This window comes from Coturnix japonica, chromosome 12 (genome assembly GCF_054131305.1).
Source record: "Coturnix japonica strain WE chromosome 12, WE-NBRP24, whole genome shotgun sequence".
NCBI lineage: Eukaryota > Metazoa > Chordata > Aves > Galliformes > Phasianidae > Coturnix > Coturnix japonica.
The window spans coordinates 6,822,216-6,849,010 of record NC_140674.1 but is presented as its reverse complement, the minus strand read 5'-3'; the positions used below and the strand labels follow the sequence as shown (position 1 = coordinate 6,849,010).

The following is a 26,795-nucleotide window of genomic DNA, read 5'->3' as shown; positions in this document are numbered from 1 at the left end:
TCTTTAAAAGTGTGGAGGAACAACATTAAGCCTCAGCGAAATCTTCATTTAATTCCTAGTTTCTAGACTGAGAGGCTGTATGTGTTTCTTATTCTGCTTGAAGATTTCTCCTCCCTCTCTCTACTCCTTTTCTGACCTTGCAGAGGTATTTTGGCTGGAGCTAGAGCTGTAGTGATGGCTGACACACAGTAGTGGAAGAGAGGGAGATGAAAACCTGAACTGCTCAGCTGTTGAGACTGTCCTTCAGTATTTGCCAACCTTAATTCCATTGGAGTTTTGCACTGAATAAGACTTCAGTACATTGTCTTGATACTGCCATTGCATTAGTGCTGCTTACTAATACAATTAGCAGGTATTAACCACTTTTCTCAATAAAATAAAATAAAAGAGCAGTAATAGAATTTCCTTATAAACTAGTTTTCACAAACTGAAATTCTGAGCTATACTGTTATGGAAAAGTAGTACAAATGTAGTTCTTTTTGATTTGAAAAGTCAGCCATTGGATTTGAAGTGGCTTAAGTAGCCCTAAGAATACATTTGAGCTGTAATTGTGTTTGTAACCTGTTTTACGGTTACCTGGACCAAATCTTGATTTTAAGTTCTGTGTTCTGAAAGCAGTATTACTTCAAATTACAGGTTCATGTATCAGCAGCATTAATTAATGTTATCAGTCACTCTTTATCCTCTAGAGAGTTATTTTCTAGTGAGCATATTTTGCTTTGCAGGAATGAAAATATAATGATGCATGATTTCGTTAAATGAGGGCTAAGGTTTCTCTATGTGTGATTTCACTGTTTGATTCTTTTTAGTATTTAATTCAAATCCTGATGTCTGTATTTTCATCTTCATTTTAATAACTTCAGAAAGAGATTATCTTTTACTAAAGAATCAAAAAGTATCTTTCATTTTGTTGGCAGAAAAAACTGTAGATTTGAATTTGCCTTTATTCTTTACATTGAATTTTTAGGGCATTATTTTAGTTCTTAGGATATTTACTTTTGTATGAGGAGAAATAGCAACACATTTTAAAATTTATTTTTCTTCCTATAGCAAGAACTTGTCAATATATATATCACAATTCAGATTTAGAGATGCTGGTTGAATTGCATTTAACTTTTCAGTTCTGTCGATCCACTATCAGAAGGAAAAAGAAGAGTACAAAGTCGGGTGAAACTACCCAGCACCTAGCAGTCCAGGGAGAAAAGCATTTGAATGGAACCAGGTATCAATAGCAAGATGATCAGTGTTTCAAAAGCAAAAAAAGCAATGATATAGTCAGTAGAACAGATGCCTGCTCCTTAAAATCAAAACAAAGCAAAGAAAATAATTATTAAAATGAAATAAATCCTGAAACTTACTGTTTGTAAGCAAGTGAGTTTCTGCCTTATGGGTTTGCTCACACAAACACCAGCTGAACAATAGTGAAGTTTATTGTATTCACTTCAAACAGATGTTCTTTGGAGAGTACCTTTTTTACCAAATACGCTTTTTGTTGGTTTTAGTTTCTCAGTAGCATCCTCCTTTCATCTTCTAGATTTTGAATACGTTTTGACAGCATGATATATGGTTTGGGGGGAAAAAAAAGCAGCTCAATGCCATCTTGTATGTAGGACTTTTTTTAACCTAAGAAAATTGTAAAGGATCTTGTCAAAGTTGACTTCTTTGTGTTGATCTAAAGAGCTCAAGATAACAGCTTTTAGAAGCGTTAGCAATTTATACGGATGGCAGATCAGAGCTATATAATAAATAGCTAGCTGAATATATGGAAACTTCTAAAAGCCTCCTGTCTTGTCATTTACATAACTTTTTAATTAAAGAAAAATAAGAAACTTCTAATATACCCTATAGTAACACTGTGATTAAAGGAAGTTTAATTTGAACTTGTATTCATTTACTTACCAATGTGAAATTTATTTTGGCAACATACTATTTATCTCCATCTCTCAATTGAGCTTTCTACATCATAGTAATATTACTGCAGTTTAATGATATAGCTGCTGACTTGCAGCTTCACTACCATGTGATTACCAAGCTTCTCCAGCAGCCACGCTCCTCATCCAAGTCCCTTATTTAGAGGTTATGGGCAACTGCCCCAGAGATGCCTGGTACTCTGTGCTCATGGTTCACTTCAGCATCCTGCCACAATCCTGCCACAAAGTACAGTCTATGCAGCTGTTATCAGTTAGCTTCTAAGGTTTCTGCTATGTATTTTTTTAATTTCTTGACCAAACTGCACTTCTGTCATATATCAGAATTGGGAAGAAGTTACTGTTCAGACATAATCACTTTTACTGATAGAACAAACTGGAAACATAGATACTAAATGCTGGAGCTCATGTATATGGAGTACATAACATATATATTTTGTAAAATATTTTAGAATTTAATAAGGGTAAAATTTATCAATGCAACCAAATGATTTTGTTTCCATTAAAATGCCTTTTAATAGGTTTCTGATGAAGTTGCAACTTTCTCCAAAAATCGTGAAAACAGCAGAAATGCTCCAAATAGTAGAATGCAATTGCAATGAAGTAGATCATCCTTCAAAGGAAAGGACATCTTGCATATCCAGTCCCATGTCCTGGTTGTGCTTCCTAGTGTCATTGATTTCAGAGCATGTGACAGCACTTTTTCCAGACAAAGAAGTTCTCAAGTTAAAATGTTTAGATTGTGACACCCAGGAAGTAATCAATTAGAGGTGGAACACTTGGAGGTGCAAATGTTGAGTTGCAGCGTTGATCCAATTAACTGGGAAAAAAAAAGAAAAAAGAAAAAAAAAAGAAACTTAGAGTTTATGAAGTTGCTGCTTTATGTCCAGCACATCTGAAATTGCTTTGTCTGTTTTAGGAAAGGGAGCTGTATATTAGTCCTGAACTACTTTTCTCTCTTTTATGTAGTTTAGTTGGATGATGTTTTCACATCATCAGACGTGCATTGTGTCTTCTCTGTATTAACGTGGCAGTGACGTTATTTCTAGATTTGCACAATTCAATCTCCATGAAAAATCTGTGTGCTTTCTCATCATTAGCTCTTCTCATTTTACTCTTCATCCTTACTCTTCTGTGACCTGCTGTACTTGCCTGAGCAGCTGTTCCTGCTGCAATTACCTTTTCCCCCATCTGGAAGGCAGATGGACTAATCCTTGAAGAGACAGTATTTGTTCATGGATCAGTTTTCAGGGAGCCTGAAGTGAACAAGTGACAACCTTCCTAGAGATGCTGAACATGTCCCTGACCGGGCAATGTTCTGCAAATCCAGAAAAGTCTTTCAAGGATGGATAGATTTTTGTGCATGTGCACATACATTGGAATAGGAAGATGAAAGTATTTCTTTGTAGTTAGATTACTTTGTACATACCCTTATGCTAGCATTTTATGGCTATGCATTTTGTTGTTGTTGCTTCTTTAAAAAAAAAAAAAAAATAAAGAAAGGAAAAAGGAAGGACTTTCCTATTAGATGGCAGCAACTGCAATATTGAAATTCAGCAAGGACTGTGCCATTTCAGAAGGCTGGTGTCTGTCTGTATTCACCTGTGGTCTCCGATTTTTCAGTTTTCCTGGAGACATCTTGCTTTTTATTTAAATATTTGGGCTTTGTTGCCAGGAGAGTCACTGTACTTGCAGTTTTAGTATGATGTAAAACTATTTTACCCTCTCTTCTCAGAAACTTTGAAGAAGTGAGCTAAAAATGAAATGAGCTAAAACTACACTTAGCCATTCAAAGTTTTGTTAGCAGTGGGATGTATGCCAGTGTATCTAGTATCATGTTAAACTGTGTGTGTATTACCATGTGGAAAAGCTCCATCCAAGGGTAATTTGTTTCTTTATAAATCCTATTTTTAAAACAATTGTAACATATTAGATGATCGAAAAGAAGTGAATAATGTTTTTCAGGTGTATCTTGTGTGAGTTAAATGAAGCTGTTTTCTTTATGTCCTCAGACCTCGAGTTTCTATTCTGAAAGGCAGACAGTGAGTTCTGTTCCCCTGACAAGTGACTGTGCCAAACTAGTATCTCTGCAGCAGTATGCATTATTTTCTTTCCCAAATACCTGTGGGTGCTGCCAGTTAGTGCTGGTAACACCTCACAGAAAACATGGAAAATGAGTCTACACGTACTGTGAGTTACTAGGAAGCTGGCCTGGAGCTGTGAGAGTCCCAGAAAGAAAATGATACGTTTAGGCTGTGGCTGATGTAACTGAGGAGTGAAACTGCCTCCCTGTACAGAACCGCCCTGGCGCATTGTGTCTCTTCACCTTTGTTCACCATCTGTCCTCACTGGAGTTGATGTCTGCCATCTGAGGGCTGCCTCTCTGATGCTTAATTCTCTGATTAGATGCTTATGGCACCTTCAAAAAAGCATGAAAGCAAAGACAATTGCGTGTCTTTGTGTGGTACACACTTCCACATCCCCATGGTGCTTTTGTGCATGCACCCTTAAGAACAGCCTTTTGTGTGCCCATACCGCAGATGGTTGCCTGCAGTCACACTCTTTAGTAGAAGAATCATATTCAAATGGACTAATGGATAATAAACTGTACTGACTTTGCTTTTGATGTGAATGGATGTTTTCAAGTTGAAGAAACAAAAGATCTCCCAGGGAAAATTGCCAAAGATATGTATCATTGTAAATCTTGAAGGAGGCTGAGGGCAAATCGAATAAATTGCAACTACTTAGTGGCTTTGCTGTGAAAACAGGCAGCACTGAAGTTAATAACTGAAACACAGAAAGTAAGGTGGATTAGCAGAATCTCTCTTAAATCCTGTTGTCTAAGTTATCACACCTAAGCAATTAACACAGACTTTTTTGTTTGTGGCCACACGTTCTGCCTGGAATATTTAGTGGCTTAATTTTACTGAAACAAAATGCTTTCAAGACAAAGACTTCACAGTTGCAAGTGTATTCCCAGAAATGTACGATAGTGATAGCTGAGCACCTATGAGGATCTCTCCCCTCCCCTCTGCCCTTCAAGTCAGGGAACTGAAATATGTGACACATTCTAAAAGTTTCAGATGAAGTTTCCTGGAATTTCAGATGCTGGTAATCAGTCTGCGTAGAAAGAGTCCAAGTGGATATTAATCAAACTTAGGCGATATCTTTGAGTAATTATTCCAGGGCTGGGAAAACAAAGGGTTTTTTTGACTTCTGTTTTGTTTTAAACATGATGGAAAATATGTATTAATGTTGAGATCTTTTTTAGTTCTGAGGCACGTTGCGGAAACACGATGCTTTTCTAACAACAAAAGTGTAATTTTTATGGAAGTAGCAATTGACACTGGATTTTTTTCGACATAGTAAGACTGTGAAACAAAACTCATAGACGTAGCTAATATTTGAGGAACATTAGGAATATATAACAAAGTTGAATGTTTGGAATGTTTTGGTTAACAGCAAATAGTGTATATTTACAGGGAGGATGTGAATAAATCTGACTTTGGTTATCATAGTTTCCCAAAAATATATTAAAATGCAGGATTTGTCTTCAAGAATCAAGGCAGAATGCAGGGTAAGTTCTGTCTTTTCGAGAGAATAATCTGGTTTGGACCTACCTCTTTATTTGTTTGATACCTATCTTCTAAAACATTGTGGAAACTAAGTAGATTTGGAGAGTAGTTTTGATACAAAAAACAATCTGCTTCAGCTAGAAACAAATATTTCTGACTGAGATACATGTATTACTTTAGATTTTCAGAAATGCATCATGTGGAAATCTGGGTGATACATCTAACCACATCAGCTCCTTGTGACAGTATTTGATATAACAGCTAATGCGTTATGGATTTACATTCTGTAGTTGCCTGCAATCTGATGTCTGCATCTTGTGGCTTTCCACAAGTAATTATTTTGAGATGTCTTATTTACTTCAAAAGAAAAAGATGGGAGAGAAAGATCACTACAGTCACTTCTTGCTAACTGTAAGGTCAGTGCTTTTCCCATGGGAGACCATAATGACTTATTTTCTCACTTGACCAGTTCAGCGAATTGATATTAGCAAAAGTGTCAGTAACAGTTAAATGAGTTTCCTTCACCTATGTAGTAGCTGATGTAGCAGAATGGATGCACAGTGGCCTTCTAATCCAAGGAGTCTGGATAAGTCATGATCCAGTCTAAATCAAGCTGAGATGATCCTGGTGCTTCAGGAAGCTTCAAGAGAGCTGCGTTCTTGCACCTTGGTCTGACTGTCCTTTTGAAAACTACAACAAAACAAAAAACATTATCTACTGCAACATCAGCAATCTTGTATAATAATTTGGTTTTTGATGATCCGTGACAGTTGTGGTCCCAAACTCTATATCCATTGGTTTTTTAACTGAGATTTTTGTGTTTGATTTCCCTTTTGAAATTGGCCTTTTAGTAGTGGCACGTGATCGCTGTAATATAGTCTGCTAAGTGCTATACAGTAATACCACTTGATAAATTAGAAGTTGTACAAGAAGTTGTAGATTGTCTGCATTAGTGCATTTCAAAGCCAAGAGTACAACACCAGAGTTCTGCGATATGAACTAGAGGCCATTCAGTTTCTGATGAAGCTTGTGACACTGTAATGACTTCAAGAGGTTTAATGTATTTTCAAAGCAAGTCTTAGTGAACACCTACTTGTCCTGGGTTGCAGCAGGCAGTGGAAGTACGCTGACTTCCCAAACAGGAACTGCCTCCTCAGAGGTCATTTTCAGTCAGATGCTTCTGCATCAGAATGTAACCACTAGAATTTGCCCTTTCGGTCTTGCAGAATCCTGAATAAGTAAGTAGAATGAATTTTTCATTGTTCTCAGTGTTCTAATAACTGCTACCATTGCTTATCGGTTGATTGTGGTATGTCTTCTGAGATGTCTCTGCCTTGTTTACTGCTGGCACAAGACAAGCAATCATTACTGTGTTTAAGAGAAAAACTTCTCTAAAAACCTTTGGCTTCTCTGTTGTTGGGAACTTATGGCTACCTCTGTCCAACTAAATTTTGCATAAAGGAAACACTTAAACACCAACTCCACAGAGAAATCAGTTACTTTATTCCTCATGACTCTGGGCTCTGAAAATAATATATGAACAAAAAGAATAAGGATAGCTTTCTTCTTAACTTGTTAAGTATTGTGCTTGCATAGTCTGAAAGTAGTGGGAAAATAGTTGGGAAATAAACTTGTCTATGTTGTAGGATGTGAAGTATATAGTAAGCTCTGGAAGTATATTTGGGAGTACAGGTGACTCTGCTTTTAGATGGACTGACTTTTGACATTTTAAAATAAGCTACTTCTGCAATGTTAAGTGTTTCTGAATGTCATCCTTATTTCTCAAATGAGGCATTCAAAACCTTTATGCCCTGTTCAGAATCTTTGAACTAATAGAACATTTCTCTGAGCAGTGATTTCCTAATCTGTGTGGGCTTTCAGTGTTGTGGTTCTACAAGGTTTTGCTCAAAGAAGTAAATTCTAACTTCTGCCCAGTGACCTGGGAGAGCAGATCTCTGTCTTGTAGCCATTTCTCAGTTCAGAGATATAAGTGTCCTAGCTTCCTAGTTAATAACTTTGGTAGAGCAGTGACGAAGTTTGCTACAAGGACAGATACGGTAGAGAAGCTATGTCACCTGGCAGTGCTTTTCATGTGGATTTCTAAAATCTGTGAAGAGACCAACTTGTCATTATTTCCAACTAATGATTATTTTATATTAATAACAATAATTATTAATTATAATAATTTCCTAAGCAGAAACAAAATGTGGCCTTCTCCAATCTAAATCAACTTCCATTCTCTTACCCATTCCTAGGCAGCAGTGGGTGGCTTCTCTGACTAGTCTGCCCGGCAGTTCCAAGCAGAGAGGAAAGGCAAAAGGTTTTCACTTGCACCTCACAGTGTGTTTCCTAGTCATAGTGGGAAATCACGTATATTATTCTTAAACTTTAATCAGTCAGGTACATTGTTCTTTTTCTTTCTGAGTGATTTTTATTTTGTGAGAATTATCAAAGAAGTGGAAGATGTTGATAATGTGAATAATGCATGGTACTTATGACAAGTCTGAATTCTTTCCTTCACAGTGTGCAGGTCCAGGAACTGCACCACGTGGTTAATTTTGCTGACTTTATGCATCACAGAGTTTATCTTGAAAGGTTCATAGTGCTGTCCTACCTGTGCCTCTTCCTCTCCCCCCCAGTTACTGTATCAGATATAGATCAGCTCAGAAGAATACACCGTATCTGTGTTGTGTTCCAAGTCTTTTAAAATCCTACTTGTATTATAAGTTGTCTGTTTCCTGTTCCCTTAATAATCAGTGTGGAGAGGTACATATATATTCTCATTTACATATGAGGCACATATATATTCTGATCTATATACAATAGTGTGTTCTAGCCCTCATTAATCAAAATGACACTTTCTACAGCCTGCATTTGCACATGAAGTGTGTTCCCAAAACTCTGTTCTGCCTGATTGATCTCTGCACCGTTCAGTTTTCAGACCTGGGTGTCTAAAGCTAGCTGGAAAGACACAAAAGTTGACTTCTAATGTGACTTCTTTCATTTTTTCTTTGTCAAATTGGTATTACTAACTGTGCAGAAGAACTTTCCAAGTTTGCTTTTTGTACTGAGCTTGGCACAGACAGGAACAACCACATCTCATCTTATGCTGAAAGTTATACTGCCTACCTACAGAGGAGGTGCTAGGAGACACTGCTGCACTGGGAAGCTGCTTAAAGAAAAGAATTCTGTTAGAAACTGAAGAAAAGAAAGCAAGGCGTAGGTTTTCCCCCTTAACTGTTTAAACATTGCCCATCCTAAAGCTTTTCTCCCAAATGAAAGCTGAGGGGTAGATCCCACTGGTACTCAAACCCAAGAGAATCACAGGATTTAAATTCAGTAACTTGTCCACTAGGAAAGAATATGGAAGACTGCTTGTTCCAAGATTTCCCACTGAGTGTATTTAAACTAGCAGCCACCTGAGTGAATGTGGAGCAGGAGAAAACCTTTTCTAGGCTTGAAGAACTTTGGAACATATGGAGACCTTCCATTCATCTGTTCAACATATGGGATACATTGGTGGCAGGGATGTATGTGTGTATGCAGGGCCAGGAGGGGGAATTAAATATTAGTCCTGCTTTCCACATAGGTTTGGTGGATGTTCTGAGTGTGGGAGCCCTGCAGGCACCTCCAGATCCCCCCAGAAGCACACTGCCATCATCTTACACTTGTGCTGCCCACATGGAACGTGTGAAACAAATGGTCTTTTGTACGTCAGCTCATCCTGAGCTATTTTGGCTGAGGATTCAAATAATTTGCAGCTTTAAGGTCTGAGAATCTCCTCTCTATTGTTTACGGTGTAAGCACAGCCATTTTTCTTGTCCGGTTCGTTGGACTTGCTAAAGTCTGAAAACTTCAGTAAAAAAAAGTAACGTGAACATAAATATCATCATGAAAATCAGTGTAAAAATTTCTTGCACTCTTCACCCCAGAAGTATAGAGCATAGATAGCACTGGAGGAAGTAGAATTTGGGGAAAAATACCAGTGGGAAGTACTCTAAGTTGTTCACCTCTGTAAGCTTTTACTGTCTCTTCCCATAGGAGACATCTATTTCGTGTCTCCCATAAGGAATGCAATGTAAGGACTACTACTGTGTCCTTAATCTTCATTGGTTCCCTCCTTATAGTAAGTTTTGGGGAGGGACGTGCGTAGGCGGTGCAAGGAGAAGCTGCTTCTGAAATGAGATGAGTGGATCTGTGAGCCGAGCAGGGTGTGTGAGGGAAAGCGCACCATCTGCACGGTGTTTGCTGGTGGTCCTGGAGATGGGCAACTTAGAGCCAGGGTTATTAGGATTAAAAAAACACTGCTGTTTCAAGTTAGCGTTTAGAGACACTGGTGAGCAGCGATGGAAGTGCTCACGTTTTGACTCTTGTGTAGCTTTCAGGGATTTGACGGAACTCGCTCTGGCCGTGACTCAGCGCTTACCTGGAAGCACGCGTTTATTTTTGGCACCCCAAAGTGTAAATCAGCTGCCTGTACACAGCCTAGAGAGATGGAATACTACAGAAACCCCCCAGCAAACCCCACGAGCACTCACGCTTGCTTAAGTTTCCGCGGACCGCTGCCCGTGCAGCACAGCGCGTCCGTCCTTTCCCAGCCAGCAGCTCAGCGCTCCCGCACGCCGGGCTGCGCTGCCCCGAAGTGGGCTCGGGGCGGTTCCGGCTCCGGGCGGGCAGCGGCGCTCCGCGCCCTCCGTGCAGCCGAACCCCGGGTGCCCGGGGCCGATCTCCCCCTCGGCTCGGGTCCGCCTCGGGCGCCCGCCCGCGGACGGGAGGGCCGGCCCGGGGGGAAGGGGCGTCGCCATCTGGTGTTAATTCCCCGGCCATTGGATTCGTGACCCGCCGCGATGAGATCAGCGGGATCGGCTTTCGCGAGGGGGCACGGCGGTCCCCGCCGCCGCTCTCCCCAGCTGCGTCGGCTCTCGCATGCGGCGGCGGGCGGCGCTGGGGGAGGCAGCGCGCACAAAGCCCGGTAGCCGCGCCAGGCCGCCTCCCGCCTGCACCGGGCACCGGGCGGGGCTCCCGGCGGCCCGGCCCGGCCCAGCCGAGCGCGGCGCAGCCGAGCGGGGCGCGCCGCCCCGGTCCCGCTGCCCACCCCCGGGCGCCCTGCCCGCCTCGCCGCTGGGCCGTGGCTCCGGGCAGCGCCGTGCGACACCGCCCGGCTCGTCTGCGCGCCTCCCGGGGCAGCTCCCGGAGCGGCGGGGTCTCCTGCCCCCGGCGGAAGAACCGCGTGGGGAAATTGTCTTGCGAGTCGTGGCGAGTTTCTTCTCGGTCTTCGAGTTTGTTTACTTACAGTTGGCGTCCTCTCCTTTGGATTGCCCTTCTGGTCGCATAACGGAGTTGCTTTGATGGTTCTTTTATGGTAAGTTTGGGACGGATCGGTTCATCTGCTTTTGGTAGTTCTGTGTTTTGTTGCATGGGAAGGCTGTAGAGATGAGGTGTATTTTTACACGGCTGTTCTCCATGCTGCTATTAGAAGAAATACATTTCTGGAATGTTTCCTATTTTCTAACGTAACGTTTTGAAGAAGAAATTACTTATTTGGCTTGTAAAAGAGGATTGTTCCTAGATGTTACCTTAGCTGAAGATTTAGGTTTCTTATAAACTTGTGTTGATTTGACTTTATGCTGGTGAAAGCAAACCCTTCTGTGTAACCCCTGCTGCAAGCTTCTATTTGGCAGTTTTTAGTTGGTGCTTTTTCAGGTACTAAAACCTTGGCTTCGCCGTTCAGATTGGCTGGAAATATTGAGCCATCTCTCTGTGAGAGGAAGAGGCAACTCGATTCGTGTGCGAGGCTTGACTTGCCACAAAGAAAGGTATTGCCCGAATCCATCCTCTTGTTACTTCTAAGAACTCCTGCTGCTGGCGGTGCTGGCGTGCAGCGATTCCTGCGGCCGAGGGCTGGAGAACCGCACGCTGAGCTCTGCCCCATTCATTCTCTAGGATCGCCTGTGTGTCAGCGCGGCAGAGGAAGTTGATGTGGCAGTGTCCGTGCTGGCAGCGAGTCGCTTCTGTTCCTTTGTGTTTAGTACTTGTGCTTGGAGTGCTGTGCGGGGAAAGTGTCCTTTGTGTGGGGATGGCTGGTCACTGGTTTGATGCTGGCTGCAAAGTGTAAGTTGCAACTGATATTTTCACAGCGTGTTTGCCGTGGGTGACAGAAACGATCCCTGATAAGGTGTCTGCTGGCTGTGAAAGACTTTATCCTCCAGGGAGGAACCAGCCTCGTGGAGCCGTTTGCTGTGCTTGGGGCTGGAGCTTGCCCCGCTTCTTCAACTATTTCAAAGGATGCTGCATTTTTAATGCTGTTTCTGTAACTAAAGCAGCCTGTCAGAGACATGAATATCAGATTGCTGTGACATTATTTGGTGCTGCTGACAGAATAATGCCAGATACCACACATTCTCTTAACAACTCAAAGTTTTGTAACTGGCATTGGTACTAGTGCAGTTCTCTTAGTGGCTGACATGCTTCAGAGTCCTGCTGCTGGCTGTGCCAGGCTGGGTGCAGGCTGACAGCTTCCACATCACAGTGATGAGTGGCTAAGCTCCACAGCCTTGCCAAAGCCCCCCTATAGGTATATGGACGTTGCCGGGCTCCGTCCTGCAGGCCCGGCATCAGTGCAGTTTATGAGTCTGTGGTTGTCTTTGTTAATGTCACCCGTGCCCATTTAGAAGACCGAGGCTTCCTGTCCAACAAGACTGGGGCTTTGATGTAATCAGGCTGTTCTTGCTTTCTGCAAGTAGCCCTTGAGAGTTGAGGGTTTTGTTTGCTTGCATTGGGTTTTTTATTGTTTTATGTGCAGAAATGCAAAAACAAACAATGAAACCCTAACCCTCCAGTGAAGCACTGTCTGAATATATTGCTTCCTGAAGGAATCAGAGCTGGTGATTTTTGATCTGACTGAATTAGTCATCCTCATGATTTGTGTCCTGTGCCACACAGGAATTTCTGAGCCATGGGCTGCCTCTCCCATGACTCCACATGCAGCAGCTCATTAACTTATCAGGCCTCACTGTTGCTCTATGAACTTCTGAAATGGATTTTCCATGTGCCAAGAAAAATCAAGCAAGCTTTTTTTGTCTTATTTTCTTTTGCAGTGACCATTTGCCCCTCTTCTGTGGGTGGGTCACTACCCTCTTTCTGTGGGGAAGGAGACTACTTGGCACAGTGGAACTCAGTGCCACATTCCAGAAGGCTGTTTGAGGGTTACTTTGGTTGGATATTTTTTGTTGTTTCTTTTTTAATTGAGACTTATGGAGACTTTTCCTGTGCCTACACACGTAAGGTACAGTAACAACAATGGAAGAAGAAAGCAGGGCATGGTTTTCTGATGCTTTTACTGTTAAAAGTATTTAATTAAAGTGATCAGCAACAGTGGTTAGGTACCCAGCTGTCCTGTCTCCTTAGTTCCTCTTCATCAAGATTAGAGTGAAAAAGAGGTTTTCAATCTGAGGAGATGCCTTTACCAGAGCAGGGTTCTGTACCTTGGGTTGCATTTAGTCTGCATTTTCTCTTTAGCTCATTTGGCTGCTTGTTGCTGTTCACTGACATCCTTTACTCATGTGCTTTTGTGCTCTGGCAGCATCACTTCAGGGCAAATGTGGGGCTTCTAGAGCACTTGTGGGTGCCCATCTTCAATAATGGCAACACAGAGCAGTGTTGCTATTCAATTCCATTTCCTCCTTCACCTAGTGGCTATAAATGCACTCTTCTTAATATAATATACACCAAAGGGAAACGTAGAGGTTTGACGTAAATGTTGCTGGACTTCATAAGCCCTGGCTGAAGGCCAAAGAGAGGTGGATGGCAGAGGGGAGCACGAGTCTGGTGCTGCTGGCTGCTCTGTGAACTGGGGCTCTGTGCTGGTGGAACTCGGCTTAGATTGATGCAGCTCATTTAGTTCCGTTTTGCTGGGCTACGTTAATACAGCACACAGCTTGAGGCTAATGGAAATGTAGGCCACACATGTTGTCCTGGGGTCTTAAAGTATTTATTAAGCCAGTGCAGGCCCGTTTGCTGTTCTGAAACCAGTGGTTAAAAAAAATGAGGTTGTTTATTCAACTGGTAGCCTTAAGTCAAAGCTCAATATACGGTTGCTATGCATAGCTAAATATTTGCTGATAATTCTGTAAATTACTGTTGTTGGACTTACTGTTAGGAAATAAACATGTGCTGTGGACTGAAACTTGCCAGACCAGATAGCTACCTCACCCACACGTATTTTTCATGGGATTGTGTATGTTGCTGAGAGAAACACAGCATGTACATGTCTTTCAGCAATGACTTAAAGCTGTCTTTATAAAATGCAGTTTAAGATAGGAGGAGCTCTGGCTGATGTATGAGCGCTGCTCTGAAAGCAGTGCTTCCTGTTTCATGATGTTAGCTCATGATGTCAGAGGCGGATGTCAGTGGTATAGCAGCAGAGGTTGAACCTTCCCACCAATATTCTGCTACATTTTATTGCTGTGTGACAGATGGCAGCATAACAAAATGGCATCTGACATGGAAATGCGCATGAAACAAAGGTGTGGAACAGAATTCCCCCATGTGGAAAAAAATGGCACCCACTGACATTCATGGATGCTTGTTGAATGTTTCTGGAGACCAAACAGTGGATAGGAGCAGTGAGGCCTGAGCAGGACTTTCAGCTAAGAACTGCCAGAATCTGATTGGAAGTATTTGCTTAAAACCTAATGGCTGTATTTCAGCTACCCCTTTCTGTTACAGACTGGGCCTGCACATCAAGGTCATTAGGAAGAGTTCAATTCTTTCCTGGTTTTTGCCAACTTCTGGACCAAACAGTGGAATAGTAGGTTCTAGTGTGCTTATATTTGTGTGTGTATTTGGGGCTTTGTGCCATTTTTCTTAAAGGGATGTTTTCTTTGCCTCAGAGACCAATGCAGTTCATTCTTTATGTGTTCACTTCCTTAGTGAGAAACATGGGTGTTCAGTGTTGACCTAGATCTGTTCATAATTAAGTCAGCTGAACTTAAACTAAAGCTAAGCAGCAGCAGTTATATTTCCTTCTCTGTTGTGTATCTTTGAGTTGGATGCTGTAGGCTAATCCTGTTCATGATGGGTGTCAGGTGCCGAGTTGGATTGTGTTGTGCTACAGTGAGGGTGACTTAGCAACTTTATCTTTGAGGATTTGTCAGAGGCTGAGTGACAAGTAAGCTTTGGTGTGCAGCATAAAACGTGGCAATGAAATCCATCTTTTGAGCTGACTGCAGGCTAATTCTTGCAGAGCCATATGGCTGACTGTCTAGTTGAGTTCACTATCTCGTGACTTCCCAGAAGGATGTTCTTGTTGGCAACCCAAGTTTCAAATGCACTCGCATGCTGTTTTGACTGGGCTGTCGCTTCTTATTCTAACAATTCCTAAGGAACGTCTTGCAAAGGGACTTTGAGAGATGTCCCAACTTTATTCCGCCTTGCCAGAAGAATCAGGATTTCCTTCCTGCAGAAGTAGGGCCATGTCCTGAAACATAACCAGGATCTGGACTGTTCTAGCTCTGTCACCTTTAACTTTTTCCTTTGTGTTATCTGCTGATCTTTCTCAGCAGCTGGATGCAGTAGAAAGCCTGAAACTTTTCTATCTTAAGTCTTCAGTCTTAAAGGGTTGTAAAAGGACTGTTGACATACACTTTGCTGTTGCTGTTTCTTTAGATTTTGGTATTGTCAGTCTCTGAGGCTGTTAACATCTGGGTAATATTAATTGTGGTAGTCACGCTTGTAATTCACAATGTACTGATCGTTCATTAAATATTTATATAATCCTTGCTTTTGATGTTGCAAGATAAAAAGGGTGTGTTTTCTGTCATCTTTCCTATTCAAAAACAAATGGCACACCGAGGCTGCTGGCTACTTACAATGTTTGAAATATCAGATAAAGAATTTCCTCTGTACTTTGGTCAGTGCTAGCATAACTGTTTCCTGTAATCTTAAAAATCTTCCACTTAGCTCATCGATGATTTGAATAAAGTTAGATTCAGCATTGTAAGCACACCAGTCATCTATCAAAGATGTGAAAATGTGGATGCATCTGGAGAAAAGGTGGTGAATTCATTAATCAACTAAGTCTAAAAATTCATCAGTTTTAAGAAATGAAATGTGAAGTGTAAGCAGTTTTCATAGTCAAGGGGCATGAATGAAATCAACAGTTTCTGTGAGATACCTGTGTGTGCTTGAACTCCTTGCTGTGGGACATTAGTGCTGCCGTGGCAGTGTCCCTCACCTCGCCTGCTGGAGCAGCTCCTTCTTAGTGGTGCTGGGAGTAGAGAAAGTGGATAAGATTGCTGCCTTGAATTCATGTCTATGGGCAGGGTGGTCTTTTTGTTTTATGGCATTTTTTTCCAGCAAGCCATGTACAGCACTGATAATTGGCTTGTGTTTCCTACCCTTAGACTAACAAGAACTAGCAGTTCGTTCACTCGTATACACTTCATTCCAGCAAAGCTGAATGAAAGTGCAAGAGAAGAAGAAATTTGTATCTGCCAGGCTGTCACAACTTGACTACTGGAAGAAAACACCAAAGGGAAATTGAAGCTGAAGCGTATTGACACTCCATAGATGTGAGACTTACTGATCTGGCTTTTACTTCTGTACTCCATCCACATTCTGCTAATAGAGGATGCTGGACAAGGAAGCTTCAATGAAGCCAAGCCAACATGCTCCCTTAATTTTTAAACTCTGTTTTGTTCGTTGCAGTAAAACGGCTTTAAACTCATGGGAGTTAGGCCCAAGGTTGGGCAGAAATGTCACAAAGTAGAGAGCACAGGCTAATATGTAATTACTGACTCCTGTGTCAGAAGATGGGAGGAGACTCTTTTCTTTTGCTCGGCAGCTGGAGATTGCCGAGATTGGTAGATTGCTGTAATCTACTACAGGCTGCTCTGCCTGTGCATGAAGGTCTACTCCTGCTTCTGCATATGGATAAAGATAAGTTAATTGATCGTTTGTTTGTTTTGATTGTTAGAGTGGGAAGTGTGCTGCCTAACTCTGCCATCTAAATTTAGATGCCTGAATTAGGAATGCAGGAAACAAAATAGTGAGTATAGCAAGTAGCTCATTTCCCCCGGAACCTTGCTGATAGTATAGACACTGGGACATTTACTCTTTCAAGTATCTAAACTGTGCAGAGCAGGCATCTGTTTGCACCTGTTATGAAAAATGTGTGTGGGATGCTTCCTCTGGATATCCTTACACCAGGGCATAACTGACATTTAGTAACACTTTCATCACAGAGTTCCCACTTAAGTGGCCTTCACAAGGGATATTCTGCTTGCATGTTTTTGATCTGAATATTTACATACAGTGGGGTTTGATTCCACAGCTGTTCTGTGTTTGGTTTCTGAAGAAATGTGGTGTGCTGGAATCAAAGCTGAGGTCTGTTGTATAAAAATAATTGTTGTTGAGCGATCACTATTACAGCAAAGGTGTTTGGGGTGACAGGCTCTTAGCAGAATTCAGGTCTTGCATTTAAGTCTGTAATGGTGCAAGAAGATATTTTTATTATATGTAACAACTAGCTGTTTAAATAAAGCGGAATATCTTTTAGTTTAATCACTCTGCCTTATATCAGAGAAAAATAAATTGTTCTTTTGTAGGAATTCAAGCTCTGTGTTTTCTAGAATGACATTTTAATTGAATGTTATGTTTATTACATATTGTTATTCTGTTGGGTTCTTACCTGTTCCTCAGCCTACAGAATCAGCTGTGCTATTACAGATGATAAACTTCTGTCCTTTTTGTCCTATCAAACAAATATTCAGTGGGAAAGGAAAGGAAATTACTACTTCTACTGGTTATTTTTAATTCATAACTCACATTCAACTACACTTTTCTTGTTTACACTGAACACTGTACAGCTGCTTCATATGCAGTACATGAATAGCTTGTAAATAACAAAAGTAGGTTTAAATTTCATACATGTACTTAGCAAAACTAATAGCTGGTAATCAGCCTAATGGCTGATGATAGATTGTGCAGTGCCAGCAGGGGAGCTTGTGCCCAGGAAGAGTAACACGAGATTGGGAATGGCTAGAGAATAGTTGGTGAATTTGGCGCTTTCTTAATTCCCTCAATTAACTTGATTAAGTAGCTTAGTTTTAAATAGACAGAATTTGGGGATTGAATGTTCTCTCATGTAGTATTTCCCACTGCCTTAGAAATTAATTCCTTTTGTCTGTGTAAAGCGGGCGGCCTTGGTTGTTCCTGTGTTCTGCACAGACGTGAAGTGGTATATGCTTAATATGAGAGGCACACACAGCCTTTTTTCCTCTGCAGTTGGGTCTAGGCAGAAGTCATAAATCATAGTGATTTCTGTACAGTGCAGTTGAATGGTGACTGACTACCATATTTTATTAATATTGAAAGTTCCCTGTGCTTACATTGCTATTAATTCTTCCTTGCAGAAGAGCATGCTGTGTTTTTTTTTGTTTTTGTTTGTTTTCCCATTTTATTCTTCTTCAGAGCTGTGTTTGCAGTGTAAGACAAGCTCCAAACGCAGTCCTCTGGTGTGTGAGCTAGTTTTAGCTAGTGTGCTGTGGTAAAGCCTTGCCTTAGCATTGCCTGGGAGCATTTTAGACATGAGATTCCTCATTGAAGAACGCTGTGTACTGTGTCCCAGCTATAGCATTTGAGGCTGTCTTTTCTCATTGCTCTTGAATGTCTGTGTTGGCTGCAGCTGTGGCACAGTTCAGTAAATATTTTTCCTCTTCTCCTTGCCTGATTGTTCCTGTGTTCTTCTGACCACTGCTTTAAGGCAGCGGTTCCCAAACAAGGGAATCTTAGCAACCACTTGGGAGGATACCTGAGGTTCCTGGCTCCACCACCAGTGTCCTTAACAGATACATCTTCTTTCCTACCCAAAGTCTATGTCTTCATAGCATCGGGTGAGGAATTGGGATAGGGATGTTAGATAGGAAAGTTAGATGGTAGCACAGAGTTCTTCCTCTCTCTGCTTTCTAGTTTTTTCCCTTTCTAGTAAGGGTTGTGGTCATGTTAGAGGATCTTATAGTATTTTCTGTTTTGTAGAGCTCAGAAAAGCAACCTGAGCCAGAACCAATTTCTGCATGTCCCACAGCCCCTGGTGCTACTTGGGAACTTATTCATCAGCAGCTGCTGCAGCACAAATATGCCTCAGTTCTACAAGTATGTGGCCACAGATGAGTTTAAATGATTTTCTGAAGTAACTGAAGTACTTTTGCAGTACTAGATGTTTTGATATCATTAGATATCACATTGATTTTCATTAAAGCCATGTGGTAGATTTGGAAACTGGGATCTGTGTTTCTGTCTTATTTTTGCTTACAAGAATTTCAGAGCTAAGACCTTGACACTATTGCAACCTTATCTCTTCCTCTGGATTATACTGTGCTACCCAAAAGCCATGACATAATGTTTTAGTAATGATGGTGAGTCTGTGCATTTAGATTGAATCAAGTATATGCTGCCTGATGAAAGTTGGTAGATGTGTGTGATTCTGTGGTCTGTCTTTTTAGCAGTGCCGGGGGGCTACGCTAGCCAGAAAAGCCTGTGCTGTGAGGTTGGATGTAACCATCTTAAACTAGTGCTAAACAGCAGCAATAATGTCAGAATGGTTTTGGTGGTCTTCATGTATGCGTCTACTTCTTCCCTGTTCTTTATGTTGCTTATGAGAAGCACATTAAGTGAGTTAGTGTGTTGGTTTTGTGCTGTATGAGATGAATTCCACTATCTCCTCTAATTTTAGCCAGAGTCACTTTTTATATTCATTGCAAACTGGACATTTACAGACTTTAATTTTATCCTAATGATGAGCTCATGTACATCACAGAATCTAAATTTTGTCAGATTAATCCCACCCATGGGTCAGGTTAATGTTTCCAAATGACAAAGTCAGCTGTAAATAAATAAGTGCTCTTTCAGGAACTGTAGTGGGCTGGTGCCAGAGGAGAAAATAGAAACAGCATCTGCTGGAGATTCCCTGTGGTGATGACTATGAAGGGGAGGTCAGGAGAGCTTGTATGGAGAGGTGGGGTGGGGGCAAAGCTGTAGTTCTTAGGAAGAAAGAAAATTCCTGATGGTAACACACGGAGGTCTCTCCTTCTGTTATGCAGCTGGGAATAGTTTGGTGTAGAAGCTTGTGTCTCAGTGACTAATGAAAGCTGGTTAACTTTTATAAACAATCCTGTTTAATTGCAAATACTTTGAGGATGGGTTTTTTTTATGAATTGTTGAGTCCAAATGTGAGAGTCAGATGTAAGTCCACTGGTAAGGCTGCATGAGAAAGCAACCTCTGACTTCCAGACTTCTTGGAAGAAGGGCTTCACTGTACTAAACAGCTGACAATGTGGCACGTGGAGAAAGGATGGAAAGGAGAGGGAGGGTGTGGGGAGACAGGGATTGTAACAGGCAGGCCCTCTGCCATAAGCCTGTGTTGAAGAAGATATACATTGGAACTGAAGTGTCTGTTCTTTTTTTCCCTCATTTTCATGAACTCTGTTCCCTCCTGTGTGTGTGCTGTTCTTAAAAATGGTAAAAGAAACCAAACCGAGCTCTGATAGAGCTGAAAAAGAATTGTTTTCCCAATGTTTGTTTCATAGTGTAGGCCACATCAGGAGTGTTACAGTTTTATAACTCATTGGGAAAACAGATATCTTTTCTTCCTGAAGGTTGTCTCATAACCGTGAAGACATTTCTAAATGTCACTTTAATTCTTTATTATGCTGGAAACCAAGGTGGTCTGTACATCCCATTGTAGTCTAGGGTTTCAATACTTTTTCCAGAAGAACTCTGAAACAGTGCTTTTTTTCCCCCCTCTGTTGCTGGAGTTCAGTTTTTTCACTCTGTGCATGGTGCTACTGATCCAAACTTAGCCTGAGCATATTCACTCCTGGGCAAAGCAGGGCCTGCCTGAGTTACTAGAGAGCTGGTACCTGGCAAATTTAGATGATGGCTTGAAGATTCTTTATAATCATATCAATTTTTATTTATTTATTTATTTTCTTGTGAAGTTTTAATAGGAGAGTGCATGTTTTTGTGTAGCTTTGGCAAGGCTTCCAGAATACTGTGCTAATTGTTGTAGTTCACTGGCAGTATATGTAGACATTGAGCACTGATATCTTTTTACTACTATCAGAAATTGTGTCCTGGTGCAGCTTTTTCCCAAATCATTTGCTTTTTTTTTTTTTTTTTCCCCTTCCTCTATTTTCCCCCAGTGCATTCAAGAATGAAATAAAATTAGTAATGAAATACTGCTTGAAAGCAAAGTCTCTGCAGAAGACTGCTTAGCGGCAGGAACTTAAGAGGGAAGTTATTTTGAGAAACAGCCTTTGCAATGGAGCTTATGGATCAGTCTGTGTTGAGACTCCTGTAGGTAGGCACAAAGCTGATTTCTTTCTATCCATATCTCTATCAGGAAGTCCCGTGGGTTGTTTTGTTTTAAGTACTTCCCTGTGGTCAGAAATATCTGGAATTGTTGGCACTTGTAGCATGAAATTCTTCTAGGATGTGCTTTGTTAGGTCAGTGGTAAGAAGATGTAAACACTTCTCGGCATGACAACATCTTTCACTATGGCTTTTCCTAGTTCTAGCAGTGGAAAGTCTAGGTAATGGGGATGCATTTTCCTGTATAAAATAGTATTCGTTTGAGAAGTCAGCCCTTTTTTGTCTAGCTCTGGCAAAATGGAAGATCCAGAAAGGAAATAGCAGTATGTCTGGTCGCTCCCAGGGGAGGACCTGTCCTGGGTCCTCACACAGGCAACCCTTGTGCCTTCAGGGGTCAGAGATGCTTACTGTGCGGGGACCTAAGTGGCTGTACAGCTTTAACTCTTTAAGTCCCTGTGGCCTTTCTGAGACTCCTCTACATTACTAAATGCTCTGCTTCCTTTATTAACAGAAAGCATGGCAAAATACTGCCCTGTAAAATGAGGACGCTTTTAAGTGTATGAGAAGAAAGAATTTCTAGTTGGATTTCAGGTGGTTTGTTTCTATTTTATTACTCCTCCGTTCCCATTTGTCTGTGGAATTGTTCGCTACTGGCAGTTGGGCTTTAGCAAAGCCGTGTTTAAGACAGATGACGTTTGCTGCTGTTGCTGGTTTTGTTTTTTTTTTTCTGTTCTTTTTCCTTTTTTGAGGAAATATTTGTTTATATAAGAGGAAGTTGTTTGGTCTCTTTGTCAGAGCTCAGGAGCTCTGTGTCACTTTGTAACCTCACTTGGGAAATATAAAACCGTCATAAATCAGTTCATGGTCTGAATTTCTGATGCTGCTTCCTTAAGATGTGTAGAGTCTGTTTACTTTACCTCTGTTCTTTAAAAGAAGTCCCTCCAGAAACTGCAGGACTAATGAAGCATTTCTTCCTGCTCCCTTCAGGACCTGAAGCCTGCAGGATGCCTCGCCTGCAGTAGGGTTACAGTTACAGCTTGCAGTAGGCTTGTTGGGTTCAGTGCTTCTTCTTAGCCATTGGCTTGCAGTCCAACCTGACAGTCTGTGTGGTCACTTGCAGGGTGCCTGTCCGCTGCCCAGCTGCCCCTTCAGTTGTAATGTAGTTACTCTGAGCCGCTGCTGTTCAGACTTGGCAGGGGGTGACTGCTGGCTGAAGTAGTTAAGGGGGAAGGGTTAGGAGGGATGCAGATGGTGTGATTGTGTAAGCCTATTTTCCTATTAGACAAAAGAATACGCTTTTGTTCAGAATGGAACTTGTTCTCGTGCATTCATCCTCAACATGTTTGCAGAGTACAATGGCTGGGTGCCCTCCAGCCCTGCCCTCCCCCCCTTCATGACACCCTGAGTACAGCAGTGGCTTCCCTGAAGCCTGTCCCAGCCCGCCTTGCGCCAGGCTGAGCAGCTCACTGCAGGGAGCCCATCTCCAACGCCTGGCCAGTGTGTTCGGCCAGAGAAACAATATGTTTCTGTCACTGGAATTTGGCAGTTCTGCTGGAATTATTAAAGCCATCCAGGTCGGATCAGGAGCTGCTTGGTATGCGCTGCTTCAGCTGCAGTGTTGGATGTGTTTGCCAGTGGCCCACCAGCAGTGAGCATCTGACAGGTATTGTTCCTCAGCTTTTGCTCTAATTCACATGAGCACTGAGCAGTGTAAGCCTTCAAAGCACTACAAGCAGATGAACATAGTCTGGTCGTTCCAGCAGCACTGTAACTTTTAAGCCTTCAGTGAATTAGTTTTAATAAATGGTACAGAGGCTAAGAACTCACTCAGCTCATTCATCGATGGCTAAACACGCAGACAGGCATTGTGGAGATGGAAAACTTCTTGCAGAATCTTTGAAGTCTGCAGCAGCCTTGTGATTAAAACAAGCGTGTTCTTCCTTACTCCCATCTTTACCATAGAAGTGACCCTTGAAAACCACCTGTACACCTCATCTTCTTCATGGTTCAGACTCACCAGATGTGGGTAACACTGAGTCTTGCAGTGACTTAGCCTGGAGCTGAGGGGCCAGCTTTTTGCTGGAGTACACTATTACTGTTCCTGCAATTGTGATAAGGTTCTGGAGAGCAATCGCGTTAAGCTGGGGGTGTGCTTGTTTGTCTGATAATCTCTTTCTGCCGTCTTTGGAGCTCCTCTCAGCCGGGGTGCAGTTTTGGCACGTCCCCTGTGATGTGAAGCTGGCTGCGTGACCAATGTGGTGCTTTCCAGTGGAGTTTTTCTCATCTCTGACTTTGTAACTTTTTTTTGCATTTTGAAGGCCATCTGATTCCACTGGAAGTTACATCAAAAGAAATGTAAGCAGATGGTGTGTAGTCAGCTTCATCCATGGCTGGAGTTCTTTGTTTTGAAACTGACACTGTGAGGGTATTGATCCTATTCAAAGGTGTGGAGTTAAAAGTGTAAAATAAATTACAAACAAACAAAAAAAAAGGTGTTAGGCTGGTGAAAAGTAGTAATGACTGGAGAGAAATTGAGATATTAAAGCTTAATTACTTTTTGAGCTTTAAATCTCGTGTGTTCTGACACCTATTGCTATTACTTATTTATTTGATGAAGCAAATGTAAAGTAGGAAATTATACCATATAGTGCAAAATGGAACAGAAAGCATAATTCTCCCTTTAGTGGTAAGCTTTATTCTTGTATTAATTTGCTCTATTAATATAAGTGTGACACTTGAACATTCAAAATATCCACTTCTGGAAGGCATTGGCCATAGGGGATGGTTGGCTGGAGGCCAAAAGATGCACGATGCCTTGCCAGAAGGGTGAAGAAGATGTAAACTCATGGCTTGAATTCAGATGCTATGACACTGCAAGTGTTTACAGGACTGTCTGATGTGTCAGATCAAAGGGCTCACAGACTTGAAAATAACCTGGCAAAACAAAATGCAAGATTTTACCAACTACAGTTTCCTGAGACAAATTCAAGGGCATTTGAATGCAGGTGGCTGCAAGACAAAAGGGGAGGAAGGAATGGGTTAGGAGTGGTAGGAAAGTGCAGCAGCTTGAATGTGAGTAAGCTGATGGTAATTGTGGAATCACGTGGGTATTCCTGTTAAACACCCTGAAACAAAAGTATGTTTCTTTTCAGTAATTTTCCAGCGAAATGTTTTAAATAGTACCACGTAACAAAAAATATTTCATTGCATTATGTTAGTATAATTGGTTTTCATTTTATGTTAGTCTATTCTAAGAAGTCATTATGCAAAAAAAATAAAAACAAGTATTTTTTGTCATCTTGGGAAAATGTTTCCATCTAAACCCAACATTCAGTACTGCAGAATTAAGTTCTGGAAACCTGCAGAGAGAGGGGGCTGAAAAACGAGCTAAAACGTCAAAGCAGCTCAATTCCAACATACAGTAAATGGAAGCATTTAAAAATATACATTCCACTGTATTCATAGCTATTCAAGATTCTTTCTGAATTCTTCATCATCTGACTAAACTGCTTCTAACTGTGGTGGTACAGATGGTGTGATATTTCAAGTTATTCTAATTCCAAACAACTAAATGCACAATCTATTTTAACAACAAGCTTATCTTGAATTTTGGAACAATTACATTTTTGTAACATTACTAAACAAGTTACCCTTTATGGACGCACATCCTTGGGATTTTCATGATGTGCATTCCTTTTGGAGTTGAAGAAGTCATGACTTAGTGCTGCAGTGTTCATCCCACATGTGAAATGTTGTTTTGCTAAGTGTGTATGCAACACAAAATGTTATCTGTAGCATGGGATAGCTCAGGGTGTCCAAGCTTTTCTGGCTGCTTGCATTGTTACTGTATATTCCCAGTCTGACAAAGGAAGCCAACGCTGTTCAAATATGCAATAAATCAGAAATGTTGGATGCCAGGACCTATAGCTGAAACCAAGCTGGCCAATATTTTAGGGTGCCAAAAATGTACTTAATTCATTGTCACCCTCGGAGCGGTGTTGTCATGGTTTCATAGCTGTTTGCATGCTGTGAACATAAGCTGTAGACACTCGGCCTCATGCCTTTACATTTTCTGTACGGAGCTAAAGGTCCTTGTTCTTTAACTTGTGAAATGCTTTTCATTGGCTTGTCCAGCACAACAGAGCTTGTGTTTCTCTTCTTACTGTCTTCTCTGGAGAGAGGTTAGGACCAGATTCAGAGTGCTGGAACACTTAGGGGATTTGTTCTGTTCAGGCACCTGGTGAAAGGACAATGGCTGTGCCCAGGCAGAAGAGGCACTGGTTTGGAGACTTCTGTTGCAGCCCTTACTGTCTGGGAGCCTTTGCCTGCTGGAATCAGCCTATGGCAGAAGGAGCAGTGCTGCAGGAGCTGAATGCATGAAGGCAAAAAGCCAGCCAGATGCAATTGCAAGAAGATTGGGAACTATTGCATAGGAGTTTGCAGTGCTTGCAGGCTGAGGGGTCACCTTCCTGAAGTGAGATTATCTTAGTACTGTTTGTTAGGACTTGCCTCACTTCACTTATTTTGGTGCCTCATTAGTAGAACTGACATAAGCTTCAGAATGTTCTAACTGTAGTTTTGCATTATTTCTATGTTATTATTTCTCATCTGTGTTTTTCAAGTTTTCTGCATATGTGGTTCAGGGTAATTGATGGGGAAACATAAACATGAATGCTGAAAGCTGACTTTGCAAGAAAGCGTGTTTCTTTTATCAGCAGTTCTGTTCTACTGATGCCAACATACCGAATTGCTAAAAATGCACTGTATTTAATTACAGTGAAGTAATATCCCAGCAAGCTTTTCTTTGCTGAGTATAATTGGTGTTTTTATTGTGAATAACTTCCCTAAATATTTTGGCAGTCTGCATGAAGACACAGCTAAGCGACGCTGACACACTTTTCCTGTTAGGAGTTGGCTTGTTCTTGTACAGTATGCTTAATCTAATTGTCAGATCCTGACAAAGCCTGGCAGGAGTGCGAGACTGAGACAGAAACGCTTTAGGCTACACCAACTAGCAGTCTTCCCAGCCAGAGCTTTCCAGTTGCTTAGGGACAATACTGGTATGATTCTTTTACTCTTCCCATGAAAATACTACCCTCTTCCACAAAATGTGTTTTAATCACAAGGGTGATGACGTTTAATGTTTCACTTCTAGCCTCTGGATGGATATACTGGAGAGATCAAACCTACTATGCTAAATGGGAATATTTTCTTTCTTAACTGCTGTGGTGGTTTGAAATTGTTGGAGGAGCAGCACACTGTGAAGGCAGCATCTTCCAAATCAAATTTGACATTTGGCATTCAGAGCAAAATTATACAGTGAAATTGTGTGTTGCTTTAATTTTGGGATGTTTATATGTCTATATATGTTGTTCCTGATGATGATTTTTGACTTTGAAAGGACGGGGAAGGAGCTGAGTTTCCGTAAGTAAAGTAACGTGAGGTCATTCAAAGTCACAGGAGGTTGATGACAGTGCAATGCTTCAGCAAGTTTTCATCATTTCAGGGGATGGTGAGAAGGTTTGTGACCAAATATTTCTGTAAGTGGATTGAGTAGAGCTTAACCTGAAAGGAGCAATCTTATCCCATCCTATCCATTAACCCTCAACTTTTCTATTGAGAGCTGTCTCACCATTCTGTCCTGCAGACTGGAAGCAAGTTTTGTGGTTTCTTTGCTAGGGAAGTTGTTAACAAGTAGCTCTTCTTCCCCTTGTGAACATTTGGGCTTTCCTTACAAGTTCTGTTGAGCTGTCAGTGGGCAGTTGTGTGATGAGGAGCTGACAATGGTGGTGAGCGGGGCACTGCCAGGGCTGCTGTGTTGGCAGAGTGATGTTCCATGAGAAGGGGGAGAGCAGCCAGCTGTGCTCTTGCAGCTGCACCCCAGAAAGCTGCACTCATCTTGCAGGATGAAGGATGAGCTGTG

General features: G+C 41.6%; 2 protein-coding genes across 2 annotated transcripts in view; one reads left to right on the top strand and one right to left on the bottom strand.

Moving 5' to 3' along the window:
* Positions 1-926: 926 nt before the first annotated feature.
* LOC146758841 (uncharacterized) lies at positions 927-11,435 on the bottom strand. The gene is made up of 4 exons (XM_085513724.1): positions 11,159-11,435; positions 10,042-10,791; positions 6,029-6,193; positions 927-2,748 (listed from the first exon to the last, which is right to left on the bottom strand). Exons 1-3 carry the CDS (start codon positions 11,433-11,435, stop codon positions 6,072-6,074), a joined length of 1,149 nt encoding a protein of 382 aa, XP_085369850.1. The 3' UTR covers positions 927-2,748; positions 6,029-6,071.
* The window catches only part of SPSB4 (splA/ryanodine receptor domain and SOCS box containing 4), a 77,732-nt gene continuing 61,031 nt past the window's right edge, over positions 10,095-26,795 (top strand). The window contains exon 1 of the mRNA XM_015871309.3: positions 10,095-10,865. The gene's annotated coding sequence lies outside the window, so the exon portion shown is untranslated. The remainder of the gene's footprint in view (positions 10,866-26,795) is intronic.